The sequence below is a fragment of the Camelus dromedarius genome, chromosome 9, assembly GCF_036321535.1.
Source record: "Camelus dromedarius isolate mCamDro1 chromosome 9, mCamDro1.pat, whole genome shotgun sequence".
In the NCBI taxonomy this organism is placed as follows: Eukaryota; Metazoa; Chordata; class Mammalia; order Artiodactyla; family Camelidae; genus Camelus; species Camelus dromedarius.
This window is the reverse complement of record NC_087444.1, coordinates 77153450-77179844: the sequence shown is the minus strand read 5'-3', so window position 1 is coordinate 77179844 and position 26395 is coordinate 77153450. Positions and strand designations below refer to the sequence as shown.

Below are 26395 nucleotides of genomic sequence, written 5' to 3'. Positions count from 1 at the left end.
TGAAATTGTATTATTTCTTCCCATAAATGTTTAGTAGCATACGCCAGTGAAGCCACTGTGGCCAGGCGTTTTCTCTGTTGGAAAGCTGTTTTAACTACAAATTCAACGCCTTTAATATTTTTAAAGAATATTCAGATTACTTCCTAAGTGAGTTTTGGTGGTCTCTCAAGAGTTGCTCCATTCGAGTCGTAAAAATTATGGTGCAGAATTGTTTGTAATATTCCCTTATTATCCTATTAATGTCTGCGGGGTTTGTAGTGATGTCCTTTCCATTCATTCCAAAAATTGGCAAATTGTGTCTTCTCTTTTTTCCAGGATTACTATGCCTAGAGGTTTGTCAATTTTATTGGCCTTTTTAAAACAGTCAGCTCTGGGTTTCAATTGTGTTACTGTCTTCTGCTTTCAGGGTCACAGGTGTCTGCACTTTATTATGCTTACTTTGAGATGAGTTTGTGCTTCTTTTTCTTGGGTATTAAAATGGAAACTTTGGTTAGTGGTTAGAAACCCCTTTTTTTTTTTTAATACGAGCACTTGCTGGCCTTACTTTCCTTCTAAACACTGTTTTAGCTGCATCCCACAAGGTTAGTGTGCTGCATTTTCATTTTCATTCAGTTCTAAATATTTTCCCATTTTTTTGAGTTCCTCTTTGCCCCATGGATTATTTAGAAGTGTGGTTTTAGTTCTCAAATAGTTGAAGATTTTCTAGATATCTTTCTAGTAATAGATTTTAACTTAAATTCCATTAGGGTCAGAAAAGAAATGATATGTGATATTGATTAAACTTGTTAAGCTTTGTTTTATACCCAAGGATAAAGACTGTCTTGGCCAATATTCCACGTACGCTTAGAAAAAGCGTATTTTACCGTTGGTAAGTGTTCTCTGTGTGCCAGCAGGTCAGGCTGGTTGATGGCACCGTCACGGCTCTCGACACCCTTGCTGATTGGCCATCTCTTTGCTCTATGAACCACCAAGAGAGGGGTCTTAAAGCCCCTGACTGCAACTGTCGGTTTATCTGTCTGTCCTTTCATTCCTGTCAGTTTTTGCTTTATGTGTTTGAAGCCCGGTGGTCTTGCGTGCACACATTTAGGATGACGTCCTCTTGATGAATCGGCCTTGGTATCTTCATGTAGTGTGTTTCTTTATCCCTGGTAACCTCCTCGTTCAGAAGTCTCTGGGATAGTTTACTGCACTGTCTGGCACCGTATAGCCACCGCGGAAGACAGTGCTGTTTCCCCCTGTTCCCAAAGACGTCCAAGCTCCAGTCCCTGGTACCTGTGGATATGACCCCTTACATGGCGAAAGGTGCTTGCCAGAGGTGACTAAATGAAGTATCTTGAGATGGAATATTATGCCAGCTAATCTGGGTGAGCCCAGTGTATTCACAAGGCTTCTTGTAAGGAAGGCAAAAGGGTCCGAGTCAGAGGTAGGTAATGTGCTGACGGAGGCTGGAGAGATGGAAGGAAGGGGCTGCGAGACAAGTCCTGCAGGGACTCTGGAAGCTGGAAAAGGCAGGGAGACAGATGATCCTGGCAGAGAAACTAAGAGCAGCCAGCCCTGCTGACACCTTGACATTAGCCCCGGGAGGCTGACTTTGTACTTGTGACCTCCAGAACAGGAAGACAGCAAATCTGTGTTGTTTAAAGGCCCTAAGTTCATGGCAATTAGTTACAGCAGCAACAGGAAACTGATGCAACCACAAAAGCCTTCTTTGGATTAATGTTTGCATAATACATTCTTTCATCCTTTTACTTTTATCCTTTTTTTTAAACATTTTTTTTTATTGAGTTATAGTCTTTTTACAATGCTGTGTCAAATTTACATCACTGTATTACAGCGACCCTCGTGTGGACTGCGGAGTTGGGTCCTGTCAATCCAGTCTTACAATCTCTGCCATTTAATTGAGCTTTCACCATTCATGCTTAACGTAATGACTGACAAGGCTGTATTTAGGTTTGCCCTTTTACTATTTCTCTTTCGTCCCCCTGTTGCTTGCTCTTCCAGTTTTGCTTCCATGCCTTACTTTGGCTTTTTGGGGTATTTTTTAGTGTTCCATTTCATCTGCTGGTGTTGTAACTGTAACTTTTTGTATGTTATTTTTTAAGTGGCTGCTGCAGGCATTACAATACACACACCTAATTTCACAGAGTTAATATTTTGCCTCTTCCAGACAAACGTGGAAACCTCATCACCATGCAGTTCCTTTCCCCCTCCTCTCCCCGCGCTTCACGTTGTGGCTGTTGTATGCATTCCGCTTACACACTTAAAAACCCCACCAGACATTGTTAGCTTTGCTTTCAACAGCCATGCATCCTTTAAAGAGGTTAAGAGGACAAAAATATGCTACTTTGTTGACCTAGGTATCTGCCACTTTTTACTGCCTTTATTGTTGAATTTCCAAGTTTCCCTCTAGAATTATTTCCTTTCTGCCTGAAGAACGTACCTCACCATTTCTTTTAGAGCAGGTCTGCAGGCAACAAATTCTCTGTATTCCTTCCTCTAAGAATGATTATTTTGCTTTCATTTCTGAATAATATGTCCAGAAGAGTTCCAGGCTGGCTCTTCTTGCCTCTGAGAACTACAAACCTCCCAAGCACAGTGGTCTCTGACGTGAAATCTGTGCTTATTCAAATTGGTTTTCCTCTGTATGTAATGTGGCACTTTTCTCTGGATGCTTTCAATTTTTTCCCTGTGGTTTGATTATGATGGTGATGTGTGTGAGCATGTTTTAAAGCTTATCCTATTTTTCATTTGCTGAGCATGTTGGACGTGTAATTTTATGACTTTCAACAAATCTGTAAAATGGTCAGCTACTTATTTCCTCAAAAATTTTTTTTCTTCATTGATATTCTCCTTTTGCTGGGAGATAAATAACGTAAGTTGTCTCACAGAGCCTGTGTTCATTTTTTAAAATCTTTTTCCCCTCCAGCCTGTGCTCTCACACGATACCTGGACAAAGAACTCAGTATGAGACGAGAGTCCTGCCCAGGGGTAGGAAGGGGCACTGAGAAAGCAGAAATAGCTCAGAGGTTTTGAAGAAGGGCGACGGAAAAAGATGAATTATAGAAGCAAGGAAGTCAGTGAAAGGAAGTGCTCGGGGGAAGAACCGCCGCAGCCCGGGGCCAGGGCCAGGGCTGCCCGCCCCTCCCCGAAGGGCGTCAGTCGGCAAGGCCCCGCCCCCTCGCCCGGGGCCGCCCTCCCGCCCCGGGCAAGCTCGGCAGAGCGGGGCGGCGCCTCCAGTTCCTCCCTCTCCGGCACTTCACGCCCAAACACCAAACCCACACACTGTGCCCGGTGAAGCCCCTGGTTTTTTTTTTTTTTTTTTTTGAGTAAAGGTAGATGTTTATTTGGAGAGATACACACTGCAGAGAGTGTAAGGAAAGAGAAAGGCGAGGGAAGCGGTGTGGGGGTTGGGTACTCAGGTTAAAGTAAAAGTAGGTACACGCTCCACAGACAGCGCGCGGGCCGTCTCCGAAGGGGCGGGGGTGAAAAGGGAGGCTGTGAGCCCTTCTTAACAGTGTCCCTGATCCACCACACGACTCCAGGCGTCCTGTCCATGCCACCCCACCAGCCTCTGTCCTGGCGCTCCAGTCCAGGCCCCACTCCTGACTCCAGCTCATTCCTCTCACCGCCGCCAAGGACAGCCTATAACCCCATCTGGTCTGAACCTGCCCTGCTCGAAACCCTTCCAACAGTTTCCGCCTTCCAAACCAAGTCCAGGTGCCCCAGCTGATGCTCAAGGCTGTGAAGGACCAGGCCTGAGCTACACTCGCTAGCCCCAGCAAACACAGCTCTCCCTCCACAACCAAACTCGCCATAGTCAACCACATCTGCCCCAGACACACGCGTACACAGAGCTGCTTAACAAGTCTGTGCCTTCTCTCCGCCAGACTGAGTGGCGCCAACTCTCCCCCACCTGCCAGCCCAAGAAACCTTCCTTCTCCATTCTACTACAAATACATTTTGCGTTCCAGGTTTGTGTAAGGGTTACATGAGGCAACCACGTGAACGCCCTAAAATACTGACCCACACACCAGCCGGGATGGAGATTAACGCTGGAGCTTCACCATTGATAGAGTTAGTTACCAGGAGAGCCCTCCCACATTACATTTGCTACGTGGGGTAGTCTTCTCAAAATAGAAAAATGTTCGTATTCTCTGCTGCTTAAAATCTTCCCAGTGCTTTAAAGATCAAAGCCAACATTCTTACACGTACTCGAGGTCCTGTTCGATGAGGCTCCAGCCTTCTCCTGATGGCTCTCACTCCTGAGACCAGCTCAGGATCTTCCTGGGCAAGGATGCCTCCGCCAGCACAAGCCCCCAGGCCAACTGCTGTTCACCCTACTGCCAGAAGGGGCCCTCACAACCAGGACCCAGGTTTCACGGCATCTACCTGTTAATGAATCTCATTGTCCTTTGTTTTCTTTTTTTCTTCCAACTTGCAACAGTCTTGAACTGTTTGCCATGCAAATGTTTGTAACTTCTGTTCATGAATCTGGGCCCCATGAGTTCAGGGAAGGAATGTCAGCCCCAACAATGTGCCTCCAGCGGCTGGCCCCATGACCGAACACGGTCATTGCTCAACAAACATTGACTGACTGGACTACTGATGAAAGAAAGGAATCAGGTCTGCACTTACAGAAGCGCAGGAAAGGGAAGTGACTTGCCCAGATCACACCGCCTACATAGGTGGCAGAGGAAGAACTAGACAGGTACTGGGCCGGCTCCTGGGCCCCGCGTCTCTTCCTGCCCTGCCCTGGGCCGTTAAGGCACTCTCTGCGTTTGCATTTGACACGAGGTGGAGGCAGGGCAGGCAGGCAGAGTGTGCAGGGATCTAGTGAGCCTCAGATCTGACCCGAAAGGTTCCCAGAGAATGCTGTTCTCAGCATGCCTTTCAGGGAGAGCGCAGTGGGGCTGAGGAGGAACCTGTGACGTGTGACCTGGCCACGCCCCGCGCATCTGTCTGCCCTGCTGGCTCTGTGGACTGTGTATGTCATCTGCACGGCTGGGGACCATGGGCGGTGGTGCCACTTTACCAACAATCACTGCCCTTCTCAGCCTCGGTGAGCTTTGGGGAAGAGAAGAGGGAAGGGGCCTCAGGACTCAGGGGGCTCAGTGGGGACCGCATATGCAGGGGCGGGGGGAGGTGGGCTCAGCCCCAGATCTGACCCCAGCACTCAGGGTCCAGACCAGGCCTGGAGCGTCTGCATGTGGTGGGGCATGGACGCTCACAGGGATCTCTCTTCCAGGGCTGTGTTGGGACCTGTGGGGTCACATACAGGCAGGTGAGTCCCCCCTAGTCCTTCTGCTTCGACCCAACAGCCCCCCTGGTCATCTGCGGGAGCACAGCGGGTCTGGGCTGATGGTGGCCAGTCTGGGAGGGGTGTTGGAGGAACATCTGGGGACACTGAGGGCAGAAGGCCACTCCTGACACTTCAGGTCTGATTCCTTTCCAGGTGTCCTCCCCAAATCCTCCATCTGGGCTGACCCAGGCCCCACGGTCACCAAGGGGAGCCCTGTGACCATCTGGTGTCAGGGGTCTCAGTGGGCTGATGTCTACCGTCTGTATAAAAGGGATGCCTCTAGACTCTGGGAGACTAAGACCCCACAGGACTCCAGTAACATGGTCGGTTTCTTCTTTAAACACTCGAGCTCAGACACTGCAGGGCTGTATCAGTGTGCATATCGCAGGGGGACCCGCTGGTCAGAGTGGAGCCACCCCCTGCCCCTGGCGGTGACAGGTAACAGGGAGGGGCCGGGCCCCTCCCACTGTGGGCTCCTCCTCACAGGCAGAGGGGGCAGAGTGTGGGCTCAGGGGGACCTCTCCCCGCACAGTCCCCCTTTAGCACAGCCCCCTCCCCCCCCAGGGGTACGGAGCACCTCCCTCTCAGCCCACCCAAGCCCTGTGGTGGCGTCAGGAGGGAGCGTGTCCCTCTGCTGCGGCTCACGGTTTGCCCGGGCACCTGCTGAAGGAGGGAGGCCCCGCCCCGCCCCAACACAGGACACCCAGGAACTGTGGGAGCTATGGAAGGGACAGGCCTCTCTCCTGGGGGGACCCACAATGCTATGATTCTCCCAACTCCCTTCCCTATGTGAGCCGTGGGGGTGATGGAGGGCCCATGACACTGGCCTCCTGGGGCAGAACCACTGGCAGGAGGCTTGGGGGCGACAGATAGGACTCTCATGCAGCCCCAGTGAGCAATGTGGGGTGTGTGTCCCTTCAGTGCCGCCGTCCCCATCTCTCCAGGCATGTACAGGGAGCCCTCCCTCTCAGCCCGGCCGGGCTCACTGGTGCTCTGGGGAGAGAACCTGACCCTCCAGTGTCACTCAGAGGCCAGCTTTGACAGATTTGCTCTGACCAAGGACAAGGGGCTCATAACTCCTCTCCGTCTTGAGGGGCAGCGCAGCCCTGACTTCCCCCTGGGTCGTGTGAATCACAGCCATGGAGGTTCGTACAGATGCTATGGTGGACATTACCATTCCTACACATGGTCGGCCCCCAGCGCCCCCCTGGACATCCTGATCACAGGTGAGGAGCCCCTGTCCTGCCTCATGTCTTCATTATCTGCTCAGGGTGCTGGGCCCGGGGTCACCCTGGTGGTGAAGGGGTCCAGGGATAAGGGCCTGGAGGAAAGGCTGAGGTAGGGCAGTGGTTTAGGGGGCAGAGAGAGAAAGGGGGAGTGGGGGCCTGGAGGTAAAAGAGACCACACAGAGGGGCTGAGAGGAGCTGAGAGAGGGTCACAGACAGGGTCCCTGGGGAGAGGACAGTGGTCCCTCAGCTCCGGGTCAAGCATGCATGGGGAGTGGGTGGCTCTCCACACATCACACCTTCCTCTCCCCAGGAATGTACAAGAAACCCTCCCTCTCAGCCCATCCAGGGGCCTCGGTGCCCTGGGGAGGGAACGTGACCCTGCAGTGCAGCTCTGAGACCTGGTCGGATACCTTCCTTCTGTCCCGGGAGGGGTCACTGTCTCCTCCCCAGCACCTTCGTCTGCAGGACACAGCTGCACCCTTTCAGGCCAACTTCACCTTGAGTCCTGTGACCTCAGCCAACAATGGGACCTACAGGTGCTACAGCTCACTCAGCACCTCCCCCTATCTGCTGTCACAGCCCAGCGACCCCCTGGAACTCTTGATCTCAGGTGAGGAGCCCCAGTCTTGGCCCTATGTGTCCTCCTGGTCAGTCTAGGGTCCTGTCCCCACAGGAGCTCTGGGCTGGGATGGGAGTGAGGGGGCCACTAAAGGAGAGAATCCATTCTCAGAAAGAAGGAAAAAGCCAGAGCAGCTCCCTTCCCTGCACCATCCTCATCCTTCATCCCGATATGTTCCGGGTGGTGGAAGAAGGCTAGAGAGGGCTCAGGGCTGACCAGAAGGAGAAAGCAGGGGCGGGGGTGGGGGAAAACCACGGGGCTCTGAGGCCAGATGGATGGAGGGTGGGGAGTCATGGAAAGGGAGTGTTGGGTCCAGCCCGGGAGAGGAGCAGTGGGCTGACATGGGGAGAGGCAGCCCCCACCCCTCATCCCTGTCCTGACCCCCAGGAAGCTCTGAGGACCGGCTCCCCCCAACTGCAGAGTCAGGCCCACAGACGGGTAAGTGAGGGTCTCTGTGTAGGGAGAAGCTCAGTTCTGGTCTTTGCTCAGCCACTGCCTGAGATAATGGCCTGAGAAAGGTTCCTTCTCACTGGGACCAACTTCTCCGATTGCAAAGGGCACCAAAGCTGCTTTGACATTGTGTGTGTGGGGACACCAGCGGTGTCTGACTCTCCTCCATAAACTCAGGGGCACTCAGCCCTCCAAGGAGCAGCTGTGGGGCTGGGGAGAGGTCAGGGCAAGCAAGTCACCCTGCCCACTGCTCCCAACTGCGGGACCTGGGACAAGTGCTCCTTGCAGAGTCCACGTTCGCCCTTCGTAGAAGAGGACTCCCGCCACCTGCCTCGACACGAAAGCCTTCAGCACAGGGCTCGGCCCTGTTTAGAGCTCAAGAAGGCCGGAGCCCTCCCTCCTGCCCTTCTCAGATACACACATGTCCACACAGGCCCCAGGGAGCTGGGGTGGTGCCAGGTCTCTGCAGGGTGGGAGACGGATCTGGGTGGGGCTGGAGAGGAGGAGGGACTGGGTTTGACGGACAAGTCTCTGCACTGGTGTTCTGCCTGTGGGGGACAGAATAAAAAATAATCTAAATAAAAGCAAGGGAGCCCATAGTCTTGGGTTCCAATGCCCACTCCGCCATGTCCAGGCTGGGTGACCAGGCGCACATGATTTTCCTCTGTGCCTGTCTCCTTGTCTATAAAATGGGTGGGGGCGATGATGACTGGGGGCGGGGGGCTGCACGACTGTCCTGAGGATTAGAGATTAATGCACAGATCCCAGCACGCATCGGTACACAGAAGGCGCTCAATTAAATGGCACTGTTGGCTCATTCGTGACGTCCCCGGTGCCGCAGGTCTCAAATCGTACCTGAATGTTCTGATCGGGGTCTCGGTGGCCTTCATCCTGCTGCTCCTCCTCCTCATCTTCCTCCTCATCCGACATCAGCGTCAGGACAGATGCATGAAGCTGGGTGAGTAGGGAACCGAGGGACCCAGGCCACTGGAGGAGGTGTCGCTTAGGGCACCAGCCAAAGGGGAACCAGAGGTGGGTGAGGTCAGCTTAGAAAAACTCCAACATCTCCCAATGAGAAAATCTAAAATGAAGAGATGAAATGTGAGTGTACACGGAAGTATTTTAGAGTATTCTTTCAGCTTTTCCAAACTTACAAAATGTTTGAAAACACACGCAAGTTTTGTATTTTATGGTTTAGATCTTTCTCCTGAATTCAACATGGCGGTGGGAGGGGATTGTAATCTCTTCAGTTCTTGGACTTCACAGATCTTAATGTAACCCTGGGGAAGGGTTCTGGGGTGGGTTGGAGGCTGATTTCCAACTTCCTGCAGTGGCTGCAACATCAGTGCCCAAGGACAGAGGCCAGCAGAAGAGGTGAGACCCCTCCCAAAGAGCCCCCAGCCCAGCCAAGGCCCCTCACTGCCCCTAATACTCCTCCCCCTCCCCCAGCTCCAGCCCAGCTCTCGATGTCCAGGAGAACTTGTGTGAGTGAAGGGGGTCTATCCCAGGGGGAGGAGGCAGGGCCAGACTATGGGTTGAGCAGTGGAGACCGGAGATTGGTTGGAAATGGTTCTGGGCTTGGAGGTGAGAGTTCAAATCTGGTACTGTGTGGCTTTGGCCTCATCACTGACCCTCTCGGGGCCTCTGCTGTGTGAGATCTCAGGGAATCTTGGCAAGAGATGGGACCCCCTTGTTCTGTCCCCACCAGATGCTGTCGTGAAAGACACAGAGCCGGAGGACAGCAGACAGCTGGACAGTCAGGTCAGCTCCCTCTGGTCCCGACCAGGGCACCCATGCCTCCTTGTTCCTGTTAGATCCAGTGGGTGATGCACCCTCATGCCACTCAACTCCTGGCAGGCTCTCCCTTCGGGAAGCACGCTGCCCTCCCAGTTGCTGCAACCCCACACTTGGCCTCCTAGGCTGGCCTCTGACCACTGAGTTGTTGAATGCTCAGGTCGAGCTGGCAGGGCTAAAGGTTAGGGCTCAACAGTCTGTGTCCCGCACGAAGGGACTAAGTCCTAGGCCTGCAGAGAGGCCCAGAGAGGGCCAGAGAGGCTCCTTCTGAAATCCACAGAGGGTCCTAGTCTTGCTCAGCCCTTGGCTGTCCCCAGGTTGTGTGAGCCACAACGATACACCTCGGCTGTTACTTCACTTGGGTGAAGATCAGCTCCTGTGCACACCCCAGGGATTGGATCCAACTTTCCTGCAGAGTACAGTGGAGTCTGACTGTCCCTCCATGCTGGCGGCACCATGCCCTACTCCTCTGTCCAGTCCTGACCCCTCTCTAGCACCAAACTCACATGTTAAGTCACCTGTCACAGGCTGAAAGCTACAGACTGACGCAGAGCCAAGATTCAGAGACCATCCCTGTGTTTCTAGCAGAGAGGGCTCTGATGGCTAAGACCTCAAGGAGTGCATCCGTTCTTCCTAGGCCCGACTCCCCCGTCTCATGCCTCTCCCCCCATCACTGCAGGCTGCCGCACCTGAAGCCCCCCAGGATGTGACCTATGCCCAGCTGAACCACTCGACCCTCAGACAGGAGACGACTGCACCCCCTCCCTCCCAGTCGGGGGAGCCGTCCGCAGAGCCCAGCGTGTACGCCACACTCGCCATCCACTAGCCCAGCGGACCCAGACCCCCCACCGCCACCCTGCACTCCAGGGACTGAATTTGCAGATGCTGGCCTGTCGTGAACCACTAGGAGCTTCTGCAGGTCAACTGCTTCCAGGAACATCCTGGATTATCACGCAGCACTGGTCTTATCTGCGGTCCCTGGTCCCTACCAAAAACACCCAGCTGACTGCGGACCCCGTGGAGCTGCTATCAAGACCCTGGAGCGAAGGGAGGGCCTACTATCCAGCACCAGGCTGTGAGGACGTGGATTCTGCAGGCTTCACAGCCACTTAGCAAAGGACCCCAAGCCCTCACTGTGCAGCTCGCCACTCAGCTAACATCAGAGCCCCAGGAAGGGGACTAGTGCCCAGTCACTGAGGTTGCTTAATGCTCAAGTGTGTCTCACTTCCTGAGACAAGCCCCTTCCTTCCTGAAGCAGCTTAAGGCTGAGAAGAGGGAAGACGGCCTCCCTTGTGACCATGAATGTCTCCGGAAAGTCCCATCGCAGGGGGAGGAGCGCAGGGCCCCCCTCCTTGCTCTACCTGGAAATGACTCCTCCTCGCCCCCACACGCAATTTCCTGTGGTTCTGTCTGAAAGAACCTTCCCAGCACTGTTCAGTCCCCCACGGTGATAATGAAGTGGTGTGCAGAGATGCTTGTTATGACATGGGGTGGGGGGAGGCCCACCAACCGTCCTGCAGGTGGTCCCAAGTAACTGAACAAAGGTACCGGGCCCTCTCTGCACACCGGCAGCACCACAGAAACCAGCTCAAGGACCCAGCCCGCATGTCCCCCCCGCAGGAGGGTGTACGTTTGGAGGAGGGAGAGGCACACCAATAAACACCAGTTCTCAAGTGTTCATCTCTTTTTATTATCTGACTGGGAACCTAGCCAGGGGATGGGTGGGCTCAATCCTCCTCCTCGTCGTCGCCGGCTCCAGCCCCACCCTGGCCCTTCTTGGCATTCTTCCTCTTCACGCGGCCTGGCCGGCCGCCCCCATACGGAGAACGCAGGGAGAAGTCGATGTGCTTCTGAGAGTCCAGGCGGACAATGAAGGATGGGATGTTCACCACCTGCTTGCGGACCCTGGAGGGAGGGGCGGCAGGGGAAGGGGATGGGGAAACAGGGCCAGACAGGCCCCTCTCCACCAGTGCTCTGCAGGGCTGGTGCTACAGCCGCACTGACCCCGAAGCAACCATGAGAAGGGCATTCCTGACTCCAAGGAGAGCTTTCGGGCACCATCTAACTCACACAGACACGGCCAAGATGAGCTCTACACCCCCACCATACACAAGTGGGCAGATTTACAAGCAACCGCCAAGCCCAGAGCGCAGGAGGTGAGGCGGCAGCGCCTATGTAAACCCAAGATCTGCTTCTCAAATGTTCTAAACCGTGCCAGACCCTGGGCTTCATTATCAGGTGTACTTTCAACGTCTTTGAAGTAGCAACGTACAGAAAGGTTCTATGAAAACATTTCTGACAAGAAATGTGAGGATATTACCCAGAGGTCCCAGGGTTAATGAAAGGCTGAGGCAGAAGCTGGGTGCATGCAGCATCCCGTGAATGGTGCCCATCTTACAGAAACAGCAAACTGAGCACCCAGATAAAGACCCAGCTGCCACCTTGAGTACTGGACCTTGGACCGCACTGAGCTCACCGAGTAAGAGTGACAGTGCAAAAGCACCCTGTGATTGCCAGGGTCACCAACGACCTCACAAGGGACCCACTAGACAGCTGGACCCTCCCAAGCCAGCTGAGGCCCAAGACTCTTCTCTCAACTGGCGACACCAAGCGCTGTTACCTGTCCAGCTACTCGCATGCCTGGCGGAAACCTTCGCAAGGTGTACGGCTCCAGCCGCAGTGACCCTTGCGCTGGGCTATGGGGGGATGAGGCTGCCCCCAGTGCCCCCATGAGCTGTTTGTAGGGGTCAGTCTGTACCCTTGAGGTGAGCTCACACCTTCATCACCTCCGAGGGCTGCACAGAGATAGGGACAGCAGGCTCAGAGAGGGCAAGCATCCAAGGGGAGGGGGCGGGAAGGCTCAGGGAGCCCAGAGGTGGTACCTGATATGGCGCTGGCGGATCAGCACGCGGGCGTGGTGGATGGACTTGGCCAAGCCTAGCTTAAAGACCTGGGTCTGCAGGCGTCTCTCCAAGAAATCCTCAATCTTCAGGCCCAAGATGTAATCCAGCTTCATCTTGCCTTCGTCCAGCACCCCGATGCGGACGAGTCGCCGCAGCAGGGCGTTACCTGGCGGGAGGGGAAAGCAGCACGGACTCAGCGTTCTGGCTGACCTCAGACTCCTGGGGGTCAAGCCCTCTACCTCCACACCACGCTGGTGCACAGTGGGAAGTAACAGCTGACTCTGATACAGGACACAGCGCGTTAGGACGTGCGCTGCTGTAACTCGCGCCACCCAAGGCAGGTCACTAGGATGGGAGAGCTGATTCAGTGTGTGGGCTGAGCGCGAGCTTCCAGTTCAAACCCAGCCACTATGCATTCATGTCGCCCTAACACTCCCCTGAGGCAGCTCACTCTGACTACCCATCTCACCACGCAGGGCAGTGACCACATACACCTCTACTCACCTAAAAAACAACCTTCCAGAGTTGTTGAGACAATCCCCTTCAAAGGACTTAGCATTCATCTGCCAAAGTCCCAGCGCTGCCGTTCCTAAACATCACTCTCACAACACAGCACAGCGGCTGAGGGGGAATATTTTGGAGTCAAGAAAGTCCTATGAATCAAACATGAGGCTAAACCACTTCCTTACTTATAATTAGAACAGAATCAGTACCTAACTTCTAGGCATGAGAGAAGATTGGGCACAAGCCAAGTACACATCACTCATTTATCACCCAGATTTTTCTACTAAAAAGACGACAATCTGGAAATAACTGGCCATGTACAGCAGAAAGGAATCCAGCAGATGCCAGCACCTGCCTTCACCAAACAACTCCAGGCACAGAAGGCCTTGCCACTTGCCCGTCAGTGTCCAAAGCCCATGGCTCCTGACCAATACTCTGGCCTGCTTGGGGATGCTGGAGACAAATCTGCCCCCTAGAGGCCCCTAGGCTCCCACTCACTGTCATCACTGGGCTCATCAGCACAAGATTATCACTAACAACACCTTGACAGGGGGATAAAAGCACCACTACCTCCCCCTCACCCCCAGGCAAAGCTTAAAGGAAAGCTGGCTGACTTTGTGATGACAAAGTCTTCCAAGCAGACTTGACAGGAGATAGTCTAAATGGAGAAACCTACATGTCTTCCCAACACCCCACTTCAAAATATGACACTGAATAAATGCTGAATGTAAGATATAAGGAAATTCTGCCATTTACAACTTCACATACACACAAAAAAACTTAAGAATAAATTTAACCTAAGAGGTGAACAGCCTGTACACCAGTAAGACATTGATGAAAGAAGTTAAAGACACGAGTAAATGGAAAACTATTCTGTGCTCATGGATTGGAACAATTAAGATGTCCAAACTACCTAAAGCAATATACAGATTCAATAAATCCCTATCAAAATTCCAATGGCATTTTTCACGGAAAAATAACCCTTAAATTTGTACGGAACCACAAGACTCCAAAGAGCCAAAGCAATCTTGAGAAAGAACAAAGCTGGAGGCTTCATGTGTCCTAATTTCAAACTAAATATTACAAAGCTATAGTAATCACAACAGTTTGTTGGCAACATAAAAACTGATCAAAGATCAAGGGAACAAAATAAAGAGCCCAGAAACAAACCCACATACATTAATAGTCAATATATTTACTTACATAAAGGAACCAGGAATATACAAAGATGAAAAAGAACAGCTCAGCCAATAAATGGTGCCGGGAAAACTGGGGTCACACGCAAAAGAACGAAACTGGACCCGAACACCTTTCACGGTACACACAAAAAATAACTCAAAATGGATTAAAGACTTGAATGAAGACCTGAAACTATAAAACCCCTAGAAGAAAAAGACAGTAAACTTGACTTAAGTCTTGAAAATGATTTTATGAATGACACTAAAGCAAAGGCAACAGAAATAAAAATCAACAAGTGGGACCACACCAAACTAAAGCTTCTGCACAGCCAAGGAAAAATTACCAACAAAATGAAAAGGCAACCTACGGAATGGGAGAAAATACTCGCAAATCATGTATCTAATAAGGGGTATATCCACAATATACAGTAACTCATACAACGCAATAGCAGGAAAAAAAACCTTCAATTGAAAAATGGGAAGATGATCTGAATAGACATTTTCCCAAAGACATACAGATGGCCAACAGGCACACTAAAAAAGTGCTCAAGGTAACTAGTGCAACAGTAATGTAAATCAAAACCACAAAGCAGGGAGGGTATGGCTCAAAGGTAGAGTGTTTAGCATGCAGGAGGAAGACGTGGATTCAATCCCTAGTACCTCCATTAAAATAGATAAACCTAATTACCTCTCCCCACAAAAATAAATAAAAATTTAATAAGCTCTTATAAGATACAGAACCATTTACAGCCAGACTCACATCTGTTAGAAACACAAACTATACATGTATCTCTTCCACACCAAAGACACAATGTACAACGTACTAACCAAGTTTACAAATTTTTTTTTTGGTAAAGTGAAAGTAAGTTTTTTAGAGATACACACACTCCATAGACAGAGTGCAGTCTGTATCTCATAAGGAAAAAAGACTTAGGAGACACACACTCCACAGGCAGAATGTGGGCCACTTCAGAAAGGTGAAAGGGAGAGAAGCCGAGAGGTGCAGGGCTGTTCAGCTTAAAGAAAAAGTGGATACAGACTCCACAGACAAATGGCCATCTCAGAAGATGAGCATAACAGAGAGCAAGAGTGAGAAAGAGAGCGAGCGACCACTAATTACTTCTGATACACTGGTTCAACTTTTGGTTATGTTCCCTAAGTTTCCTCTAAAGTTCTCATTCCAACCCGGTTCACCTGGACTCTGGAACCTGCCTTCCAGTGCCCCTATGATGGGAGGTCTAACCATCTGCTCATCTGAAACAAGAGTCGTATCAGTAGTCCCTACAAACCTGCCTGTGCAGACTAACAGACACCAAGAACTTAGAAAAAAGCATTTATAAAATTGCGGCTATTTTAATAGTATAGCTATCTGACAACCTGAGAGGTCCTACTACAATCTAAGTGATGTCAACTGTTGCTTTCAAAAGTCCTCCATTAATTCTCCACCTCAAAGTAGGAATTTAAGACCTAAGAGTCTAAAAGATGAAAATTTTATGTGTATCTTACCACAATCTTTCTTTCATCTTAAGTTACCATATTATCTGCATACCCTCCAAAATCATCACCTGAAATGTTCTTCCCTGTGAAATGCACAGCTCCTCTCCTGTTCAGGCTTTGACTAAATATCCTTGACTACCTTGCTAAAGCAGGCAATGTACATATTCAAGCTCCCTCCCTGCTAGAACCATCCCACATTTCAGAAACTTCACCGACTATTCCCACCACTAGAGAACAAGATATGTACACAAGGAGCAGTACCGTTTTGCTATACTATGTACAGATACAGCCAGGTACCCAAGCTTGCTTGGCAATGTTAGTTCTAATGAAGAGAAATTGAAGTCCGAGGTTTGGGTAAACCAAAGCCACAGGTAAGGAAATGGACAGGGATCTGGATCCAGGCCCATTTTCCTACCCCACAAGCTAGCTCCACCTGCCCCATGTAACACCTCTGATCGCTGGACCACTCCAGAAGTAACAGTAGCAGCAGCAGCTCTGACCCTCAGTCCTTTCCTATGGGCTCAGATACGCACCTTCAAACAGACGCCGCGGGTCTTTCTCATCCAGGGTCAGCAACTCCCGGGCAGCCTTGCGGATTTTGGCCAGGGTAAATTTGACCCTCCAGACCTCACGTTTGTTCCGGAGCCCATACTCGCCTGCAAAGGGTGGGCAAACATGCTCAGTCTCACGGATTGGTGCAAAAGTAGGATTGTTGACTTCAGGATACAGAAAATCTAAACAATGAAAGGTCTCGAATTTGGGGACGACGAAGGGAGGCACACCAGGGGACTGGAATAGAGTGAGCACGTGGGCGGCCTCACCCACGTGCTAGCTCTCCCCGACCCGGGAAGCAGAAACCTTGCCTTAGCCACTCACCGATCAGTTTCAGTTCTTGGTCGAGGCGGGACTTCTCGAAAGGTCTCCGAGGGGTCACATAGGTTTTGCGACAAACCCAGCTCCGGGCCACCGGCATGATGGCTCCGTTTAACCGTCTGTGCCTGTGCGTGAAGGAGTGGCCTATTAGGACTCTGAGCTACGTCTGCGCAGTCCCATAACCCCGTTAGAACCTCGTGGCTCCCAGAGAAGGTCTCGCGAAAACCGCGAGAAGCTTTTGTAACCTGTACCATCCTCACCACTCTCCAACCACCCTCATCTCACCTCCAACCTCTTTACCATACTCATTAAAGCCCGGATGGCCCACAAGACCCAACAACCCACGCAAGGACTAAAGAATACTGCACCACACCTCACGTAAAACCAACCTCCGGTAACTGAGAAAGAGGCGCACGGTGTCTCCAGCCTCGCTCTTATAGACTCGCCGCCGTCTCGTGACGTCGGCACGCACAACGCACACTGCACCAATCAGAAGAGGCGTTGGCGGGCGGAAAAAGCAGTCGAGACGAGAGGTTGGGCTAGAGCGCCGTACTAAGCCGGTAAGACCCGGTCTCTACCTGACCCGGTCTGTACCAGACAGCGGGTCCGAGCATCATCTGGTGAGAAGTGAGGGCGCCTTTCTGCCTTCGGGTGGTGACTTGTCCCGTCACCTAGCCTCTGAGTCTCAGTATAAAATTGGAGTAGTTACTGCCAGCATCACTAGACTTCTCAGCCGTCTACGACTCTGAAAAAAAGATCCCCAGAGGGTTGGAGCTGGGTGAAATCAAAGCTCCCTCCAGGAGAGGCTCCGTTACATTCAGGAATAATGGGGAAAAAAATCATATTTCATATCAGAACGTCAACCCGAAGCATAGTCAGAAACCTTGTCTACAAACTGAAGATTGAATGCAGAAACTGAGGTTGAAATCGCAGTCATGTGACTTGCCTAAGGATACACAGCTCACCTTTGCATCCTGATACGATTCCGCTTTTGCCCTCCTTGCTTTCCGTAGACAAGGGGAAAAACAGATCTTGGTAGAAATTCGGCCATACCTGAAATATTTATCACTTAGTGTCTCCGGCTACATCTGGGATAAGGTACCCTCCCTAAACGTGGGCCTCATTAATTCATTTATGCAGCAGATATTTATTGGGCAGTATAAGGAACTTTTCTTCGATGACGTATAGCCATGAATAAAACAACCCCTCTATTCGTGAAGCTTTGAGTCAGCCGAACGGGGTGGGGGTGGGGATGGGTAATTAAGTAGATCATTTCAGAGTGGTGCTGTGAAGAAAATAAATTTACTGATAATGACTGAGGGAAAATGGTACTTCAGATAGGATGGTTAGGGAAGCCTCTTTAAGAAAGTGACTTAAAAAAAAGTGGTTTTTTTTTTTAGCTTGAGACCCTGTGATGAAAAGGCTTTGTGCCTCTTAATCAAAAACAGCAGTTTATATATCCCTTTGGGCTTCCATGGCAGCGGAAAAATGTTCTGAAATCTCTTCCTAAATACTCTACTTCCTAAATATTTGGCGCCATTTATCACTTGGAGGAATTTACTCATTTTTTTTCCTGATCTCCTTTGTCAGCATCTTCCTCTCAGACAGCCTTTAGGATTATTTCCTCTAGTCCTTATCTCTCTGGAATAATCCCATTACCACGAATGGCTTTATTTATCATTGTTAGATAATGTTTAATGAGCACTTTAAATGTGCTAGACTTTGGGCTAAACACTTTATGAGTGTGTGTGTGTTTAATTCATTCATGTGACCCAAGGTTTCTAGCACTAAAATAGTAACTGGTGGCATTCTGGAATACTTACTATGTATCAGGCACTGCCCTACCTGTGTTAGGGGTGGGGTTAGAGGTCAGTAGTAGAGTGTGTGCTTAGCACATGAGAGGTCCTGGGTTCAATCCCCAATACCTCCATTTAAAAAAAATTTTTTTGCATATGTTAATTTACTTAATCTTCAATGCAAACTTAAGGAGGACTCTCACAGAAATTGCCCTCCCTCATGATAGTACTATTACTGATACTCGTTTAAGGAGTACTGATAATAGTATCAAACCTATTTTATAGAGGAAGACACTCAGACAACAAAAAGTGGTTACAGAACTTTCCCAAGATTGCACAAAGTGGAAATAAATTAACATCAACCGAATGAGAACAAGCAAAGGCTATTTATTCAGAGTTAGGGAGTCAGTCACCATCACTTGCACTTTGGCAGAGAGTCCAAGGCAGGCAGCGGTGTGGGAAAGCTTTACAGCAGAAAAATGGGAGGCTGTTGGCATGGAGAAGCTACACGTGGGCAGACTAGAAGTTGGGCATCCTATGTGATTGGTTTGGGTATATATTTTATTTTCTCTTCTTGGTCCTAAAATTGAAGTGGGAGTGAAAATTAGTAAAGTTGTGAATTACTAATCCAGTCCCGGCCATTTTGGACCAGTTATTTATAGGGGTTATTGCTTGGCTTCTTGAGATTGTTACCAGAGATAGCAGTCCGACTTCCTACAAGCCTGCCGTATAGCAGGCTGGCTTCCTGTGCTGTTTTTGTTTGTTTTTTTATTGAAGTATAGTTGATTTACAATATTGTTAGTTTTAGGTGTATAGCAAAGTGATTCAGTTATATATAATGCTTTTTCAGATTATTTTCCATTATAGGTTGTTACAAGATATTGAATACAGTTTCCTGTGCTATACAGTAAATCCTTGTTTATCTATTTTATATGTAGTAGTATGTATCTGTTAATCCCTAATTTATTCCTCCCCAATCTTTATCCCTTGGTAACCATAAGTTTGTTTTCTATGTCTGTGAGTCTGTTTCTGTTATATATAAAGATTCGTTTGTACCATTTTTTAGATTCCACATATAAGTGATGCCATATAGTATTTGTCTTTCTCTGGGTTACTTCACTTGGTATGATAATCTCTAGGTCCATCCATGTTGTTGCAAATGGCATTGTTTCATTCTCTTTCATGGCTGAGTAATATTCCATTGTGTATATATACCACCTCTTCTTTACCCAGTCATCTGTAGATGGACATTTAAGTTGCTTCCATGTCTTGGCTATTGTAAATAGTGCTGCTTTGGACATTGGGGTGCATGTGTCTTTTCCAATTAGAGTTTTCTCTAGATATATGCCCAGGAATGGGATTGCTGGATCATATGGTAAGTCTATTTTTATTTTTTTTGAGGAACCTCCATACTGTTTTCCATAGTGGCTGCACCAAATTACATTCCCACCAACAACATAGGAGGATTCCCTTCTCTCTACACCCTCTCCAGCATTTACTTGTGGACTTTCTGATGATGGCCGTTCTGTTTATTGCAGACAAGGGGGCTGGCTTTCTGGGCAGGCTGCTGCAGGCTGTGGATCAGAGCCCTCCCCACTGCAAACTCCTATCCTAAAACTTGTAACACTCACTTCCTTCTTAACATGTTATTTTTATTTCTGCCTTTCTATGCATCTGAATGTCCTGTAAAAATCCTTTAAAAAGGAAGTTTCCTGCATTCGAAGAGTTCCTTGGACTTGGGAGTCAGATACACCAGGTTTTAAATCCCAGCCCTGCTAACTACTAGATGTGTGACCTCAGCAAGTCACTTCCCTCCTCCAGGCCTCATCCTCATCTGGAGAAGCAGACACAAATGCCCTCACTTCCCAGGACTATCCTGAGGATTCAGATCACACACTCCACATCTACTCAACAAGTTTATTGAGACTTCTTGGGACCTAAGCGCTGTAGAAAACAGAGATGAACCAGCTTTCACACTCAAGCTCAGGTAACTAGAAAAACAACACAGCCATGAAGTGCTTTGAAATGGGGAGGGACATAAGAAGGATGTAGTGTTTATAACTCTGGAATCAAAAACTAACCACGGAGAGAGGTAGGAGGGCATTCCAGCCTCCCACTCGGAGATGAGCCTGGGACCAGCTAGAAAGGCTCTTCAGAGACTCAGCCCCGGGCCCGTAGGTCTCTGGAGTTCACTGCAGGCTGGCCCACTGCAGGGACGTGTAGACCACCTTACCATCAGGCTGCGGAGAGCACAGGAGCAGCGTCTTCCTGACACTGGTTCCCAGGCGGCCAGCAGAAACCAGGTCCTGGAGTGGGATGGGGTCCCCAGGAGCCCAGCACTGAGCGATGTAGTGAGCATGGAAACGGAGTGGGTCGCCTGGGTGAAGGAGAGAGGCAGGTAGCAGTTTCCAGTGGCAGAGACCTGGCAGACCCCAGAATGTCCACACATAGATGGGAATGGTTCCAGTGATCACTACCAATATTTTAAAAGATATCCTTGGACCTTGGAGGGGTGGGAGAGGCAAGATGTCACAATTGTATGTCATAATCTTAGTTCAAAAAAAGAACAAAAATAACTGAATATATTGTTGCCATGACCTAAGAACCAAGACCACAAGGTCAGTCAAAGCCATGAGTAACTCAAAAGGGTACCATGTAAATATCCAATGAGAAGTGACTTTTAACAGACTAGAAGTAAAAAGACAATTTACAGTAGGATGGCATAATAAATAGATGGAATAAAGGAGTCAACAAAATTTTTCTGGAAAGGGCCAGATAATAAATATTTTCTGTTTTGTGGGCCATGTTGCAGATACTCAACTCTGCCACTGTAGCACAATGGCTGCCACAGACTATGTGTAAACAAATGGACAAGGCTTTGTTCCAATAAAACTTTATTTAAAGAAGACAGTTGGTGGGCTGGATTTGACCTGGAGCTGTAGTTTGCCTCCAAAGTAGATGAACCTGATCAAGTAGACTAGGACCATGAGTAGGGCACCACACAGAAGATTAAGTAACATGTAATGTAAATCTGAAAGAACAAGGCTTCCAGCAATTCTACTCTTGGGTATTTATCTGACAAAAATGAAAACACAAATTTGAAAAGACATGTGCACCCCTATGTTCATTCCAGCAGTATTTACAATAGCCAAGATATGGAAATATGGAAGCAACCTAAGTGCCCATCAGTAGATGAATGAATAAAGATGTGGTATACACACACACACACACACACACACACACACACACACACACACACACACTGGAATGCTACTCAACCTTGAAAAAGAATGAAATCTTGCCATTTGTTATCATCAATGGACCTCTATTAGCATAATAGATTATTATGCTAAGTGAAATGAATTAGAGAAGACAAATACTGTAAGATTTCATTTATATGTGAACCTAAAAACAAAACAAATGAACAAACATAACAAAAACAGATACAGAGGACAAATAGGTGGTTGTCACAGGGGAGGAGGGCAGGGGTAGGAAAGAAATAGATGAAGGAGATTAGGAAGTTCAGACTTTCAGTTACAGAATGAATGAGGCACAGGTATGAAACGTACAGTGTGGGGAATATAGTCAATAATCATGTGATATCTTTGTAAGGTGACAAATGGTAACTAGACTTAAGGTGATCATTTTGAAATGTATACAAATTTCAAGTCACTATGTTACATACCAGGAACTAACATAGTATTAAGGTCAAGTATACTTCAAAGATAAACAAAGTCATAGAAAAAGAGATCAGATGTGTGATCTCTTGTGACAAGAAGCAGAGGATGGGGGAAGGGGGAATTAGATGAAGGTGGTCAAAAGGTACAAACTTCCAGTTATGAGATGAGTAAGTACTAGGGATGTAATGTACAACATGGTAAATATAATTAACACTGCTGTACATTATATACAAACGTTGTTAAGAGAGTAAATCCTAAGAGTTCTCGTCACAAGGAAAAAAAAATTTCTATTTCCTTAATTTTGTCTCTCTATGAAATGATAGATGTTCACTAAACTTATTGTGATAATCACTTCATGATGTATGTAAGTCAAATCCTTATATTGTACACCTTAAACGTATACAGTGCTGTATGTAAATTTTAACTCAGTAAAACTAGGAGAAAAGGAGAGAAGGAAGGCGGGGAGAAAGGGAGGGAAGGTCGGAGGGAGGGCCAGGGGAGAAAGGAAGAAAGAAAGAAAGGAAGAAGGAAGAAATAAGCAAGGCTATGAGACATCCCATCTGAGGAGACTGTCATAGCAACTATAAGTCAGGCCCCTGCCTGGCAGCTAGGTTTCCAGCCAGAACCTCGCCAGGAGCCAGGCACCTCTCTGGTTATTAAGATACCTCGGCCAGCTGAGAAGGGAGCATCAAAATGCTTGAGAAGTTACCCCCAAACTGCTCTGCAAGAAACTTAACATCTTTTAACCTCAGGAAGATTTAGAATTAGACTTAGAAGTATGTATTTAACAAGATTCAGATGTTGAATACTAATCTTCAGGAGACAAAGATTCTGTGTATATCTGATACACTGAGTATCTGAGTATTTATTGTTTTAGAATATTGACCTATTAGAACTAACAGGTCCAAAAAAGAAAAAGAACAGATCAGCCTGATGGTTCAGTTTCAAATGTGTAATTGAGTAACTGATTGATTTAAACTTATTTTACTCTGAAGTTTTAGGAAGTCTATTAACAGTGTATGAAAATACAAACATATAAACTTAAAAATCACCCTATTTATAGTTTATCAGATTTAAATTATTGCAAGATCCATAATCAGAAAACTCCAGAACTTACAAAGTTCTGGACATATTCAATTTTAAAATGCATCTTATAAGGTTTGAAACTATTTAACTCCTTTTGTATATGGGATCAGATGTGAATTAATTGTACCCTTAAAAGCTGCTAGATTGGAAAAAATTAAGGTTTGTAAATTGAACTGAAAACTCAAAAAAGAAGTAGATATTAGCATTTGTATGTTTATTAAGTTGAATATTCATCTCCAAAGCCAAAATAATCTTCTGTGCATACAAAAGTCACGCACACACAAAACAGAAGCAAAGTAACTGAACCATGATTATATAGAGAGAATGGGGTAGATAAACTGTTCTCAGCTCCTAAATCAGTTAAATTTTAGTCTGAGAGGAGACTAAGGCTCTCAGCTCATCTGCATAAAACTTAGTGGACATTCTCCAATGAACAGCTAAGATCTGACTATCAGGTGGTTCCATCTCTCTTTGTTCTTAGCGGGAACAAAAAGGGTGATTTTCTGCACTTTTTTAAAAACCTTTTAGTTGTACAGTAAAGGCACTCTTACCACAAATTCAAAAATTAGCTAATTCACCAAAAGTCTCCTTTACCTTTTCCTGATGCAAAACCCTTCCCAGAACTATTAACTATTGTAGTTGGGGGGGAGTAAGTCCTTCCATGCTTTTTTCTATTTGCTTGGTAGGATTCTCAGTCTACTTAGTACTCCACTTTATTTTCAGTTCTTTTCAAAGTCTTTCACTAGAGCCACAATTTTTAAGGTTAAATAATGTGTATAAAACTGCCTAACAGTATAACATTTGATTTACTTTTTACTATACGTGTTTTCTACAAGTTGTCCTTTCCCCCCACTTTGTTCATTTACTAAACTGCCCTCCAAATGAGTGTCGGTTCCCAGGGGTATTTCCTGTCCTTCCATGGTTTCAGAGGCTGAGAAAATGAGGCCAGAAAAAGGAAAAATGCAGAACGTAGTGGGATTGTGAAGAAAGGAGTAGCAACCAGGGGACCCAACACAAACTCACCAGGATAGACCAGGAAGTCGCCCCCGAACTTGCCGGCAGCGCTGAGGAAGAAGCCTCGCTCCCACAGATCCCTGTAGATGCTGTAGCGAAGCTCGTGGGCAGGGCGGCCAGCATGGGGCCAGTCTTTGGACTGGACACGCCAGTCCAGGGGCCTAGCCTTGATGGGCCGAGGCCTGGCAGTGGCCAGCTGGACAAGCAGAGCAGACCTGGGCAAAGGGGCCACTCCGTTTGAAGGCCCCGGTTGGGGAGAGGAGGAACCTGGCAGGGGTGAATCCAAGAGTTTGGTGAATCCAAGGGTCAAGGTCTTCCCAGCCCCCAGGGAGACCCAACCCTAGAGTCCCAGCCAGAATTTCCCAAAGAGCTCTTCCCTCCTTCCCCTGGCCCCCGACTCCAACTCCCACCTTCACCTGCTTCTTCATGCTCCCCAGCAGCCTGGCTAGCACTGGCCTCATTCTCTTCTGCAGCTTGGTTTCCACCGGGCTCCTGGCTCCCACTGGTCCCTGATTCCTGTTCCAGCTTCTGCTTCTTCGCAGCCTGGCCCTCGGCAATCTTCTCTAGGAGCTCCTGACGACGGGTCTCACGGGCTTCAGCTGCCAGAGCACTTTGCTCCTGGAAGCCCTGCTCCTGCTGGCGCTTGAAGGATGCTAATGCCTAAGAAATAAACTTTGCCTTAATCTCAGGATCCAGGCATGCCCTCCTTCAGGAAGCTAGGAATCCTGACTCTGGGGCCTCTCCCAACCTCAGGGCATGAACCTGGGTATCCCAGTATCTTACAGTATTCCAGAATCTAGGACTCTCAGACCCCACCCACCGCAGGGACTCGTTGTCCAAATGTCCAGCCTCTTCTCCCGCAGGTCCCCGGGAGTTCGTGCCCCCAGCCTGCCCCCTTACCAGGCTGTGTTGGCGGGGATCCGGGCGCGGGGCGCTGACCAGGGTCACTGCGCCTATCTCGGCCAGGAGCCGCGCCTCTTCAGGCATCAGCAGCAGCGGGAGGCCCAGGCGCGAGTTCTGGCGGGGCCCGCGGGGCAGGGCGCCCACAGTGCGGCCCCCTACTCCCAGGCGCTCACGCAGCGCCTGCACCGCCTCGGCCCCCCATACCAGCGAGCGGCCGTTCGCCACCTCCACCACCAGCATCCTCCTGCGGGAAGCCGGGGCGCAGCAGTCACCCAAACAGCTGCGAGCCTAGCGCCGCTGGATTCGCGCCGCGTGGAGCGTTCCCTCAGCCTCCAGGGTCTCAGCGAAGCCCCGCCCCTGAATCTCAGGGGGCGGAGCCTTGCTCCCGGCCTAATTCGCCACCTGCCGAGCGGGAGGGCCAGGCCCCGCCCCTTGGGCGCCGGGCTCCGCCCCCGGGCGATCCCGCCAGGCCCTGGGGCTGCCCAAGACGAGGCCCGCCGGGAGCCGAACCCCCGGGCCTTGCTCTGCGCCCCGGACCCCGCGGTCAGCATTCTGGTCTGAGCCAATAGTACCGTACTGGCCCCTGCGCCTCCGAGAAAAGCACCCCTAATGCGGGCCACGCCCCCCTCGAAAGGTTCATCTCGGTGTCGCCCTTCGGGTGTTCCCGTCAGGTGTCGGGACCTCCCGAGGCCAAAGCACCGCCAAGGCCACGCCCTCTTCGGGTAACTCGGGACTTGGCCCCTCCCCTTTCCAAACTCCCCAGGTTCGGTCTCAGTTCTGAGTCAGGCTCAGGGTACGAAGCCCCGCCCCCGCCCGAGTGCGGCAGGTTCGGACGTTCGGGAGTCCTCGGCTCAGCCGAACCCGCAGCCCCGCCCCCTCCCGAATAGAAGGGATTCGGCGTTCGGGCGTCCTCGGCTCCCGTCAGTCCCACTGCTTGAGGCCCCGCCCCCTCAGGCCGCCAGCGCTCCCCTAGCTGGGGCGTTCTCGCCCCACGGTCGAGCCCCAGAGACGGAGTCCCGGTCCCTTGAGCACCCGCCGTCCGTTCTCCGCTCAGGCGGGCTCACCCCACTCGTGAGCGCTCCCTTCAGAATGTTGCACCGTCCTCTGATAACAACCAGCTAGTCACCTCGTAAACACCAACTCGCAGTCCCGGCGGAGCCACCCCCTACGTTGCACGTCCCGCGCCGCTTCCTCCACACCCCGCACCCCATGCTGACCCCCTGCGTCGATTTCGTCACGCCGCCACCTCAGCGGAGCGGGAAGTCTGGGATCCGCCCCGCAGAGCCGTAGCCCCGCCTTCCCCTAAAGTGGAACCCCACCTTGGGCCCGCCCCTCGAAGCGCACCTCCCTCCGACGATTTGGATCCTCGGCTTGAAAACTGGAGTCTTGTTATTGTGGCCCCGCCCCTTGGCCCCTCCGTGCCCCGCCCCCTTGGGGGAGCTCTTGAGCCCCGCCTCTTACGTGTCGCCTAAGCCCGTGGCTCCGCCTCCTTCCTAAAGACGAAACTCCGCCTATCAGAAACCCGGGATCACTTGTACCCAACTACCTCAGAAGGATACCAACGTTGTGG

General features: G+C 49.9%; 3 protein-coding genes across 12 annotated transcripts; 1 reads left to right on the top strand and 2 right to left on the bottom strand.

Annotated features, from left to right (window-relative positions):
* The first annotated feature begins 4919 nt into the window (after nt 1–4919).
* LOC135318449 (leukocyte immunoglobulin-like receptor subfamily B member 3) lies at nt 4920–11069 on the top strand. 3 transcript variants are annotated; one of them, XM_064489781.1, is made up of 12 exons: nt 4920–5059; nt 5246–5281; nt 5453–5737; nt 6244–6525; nt 6839–7138; nt 7535–7585; nt 7886–8056; nt 8439–8555; nt 8929–8971; nt 9047–9081; nt 9306–9358; nt 10071–11069. In XM_064489781.1, exons 1-12 carry the CDS (start codon nt 4987–4989, stop codon nt 10215–10217), a joined length of 1593 nt encoding a protein of 530 aa, XP_064345851.1. In that variant the 5' UTR covers nt 4920–4986; the 3' UTR covers nt 10218–11069. The 3 variants fall into 3 exon arrangements, with proteins under 3 accessions (XP_064345851.1, XP_064345852.1, XP_064345853.1); XM_064489782.1 differs by lacking the exon at nt 7886–8056; XM_064489783.1 differs by lacking the exons at nt 7535–7585; nt 7886–8056.
* On the bottom strand, nt 11058–16811 carry RPS9 (ribosomal protein S9). 2 transcript variants are annotated; one of them, XR_004138593.2, is made up of 6 exons: nt 16720–16811; nt 16350–16471; nt 16007–16129; nt 12274–12460; nt 12012–12186; nt 11058–11296 (listed from the first exon to the last, which is right to left on the bottom strand). XR_004138593.2 is itself a non-coding variant. In XM_010999295.3 (5 exons), exons 2-5 carry the CDS (start codon nt 16444–16446, stop codon nt 11119–11121), a joined length of 585 nt encoding a protein of 194 aa, XP_010997597.1. In that variant the 5' UTR covers nt 16447–16471; nt 16720–16810; the 3' UTR covers nt 11058–11118. The 2 variants fall into 2 exon arrangements, 1 of the variants encoding a protein (XP_010997597.1); XM_010999295.3 differs by lacking the exon at nt 12012–12186 and having other exon boundaries at nt 16720–16810.
* Nucleotides 16812–20045: 3234 nt separating this feature from the next.
* On the bottom strand, nt 20046–26380 carry TSEN34 (tRNA splicing endonuclease subunit 34). 7 transcript variants are annotated; one of them, XM_064489844.1, is made up of 5 exons: nt 26287–26380; nt 24823–25069; nt 24333–24582; nt 23932–24189; nt 20046–20519 (listed from the first exon to the last, which is right to left on the bottom strand). In XM_064489844.1, the coding sequence occupies exons 2-5, from the start codon at nt 25063–25065 to the stop codon at nt 20332–20334; spliced, it is 939 nt and encodes a 312-aa protein (XP_064345914.1). In that variant the 5' UTR covers nt 25066–25069; nt 26287–26380; the 3' UTR covers nt 20046–20331. The 7 variants fall into 7 exon arrangements, with proteins under 7 accessions (XP_064345914.1, XP_031313094.1, XP_031313095.1 ...); XM_031457234.2 differs by lacking the exon at nt 26287–26380 and adding an exon at nt 26170–26214; XM_031457235.2 differs by lacking the exon at nt 26287–26380 and adding an exon at nt 26145–26189.
* Between the last annotated feature and the right edge of the window lie 15 nt (nt 26381–26395).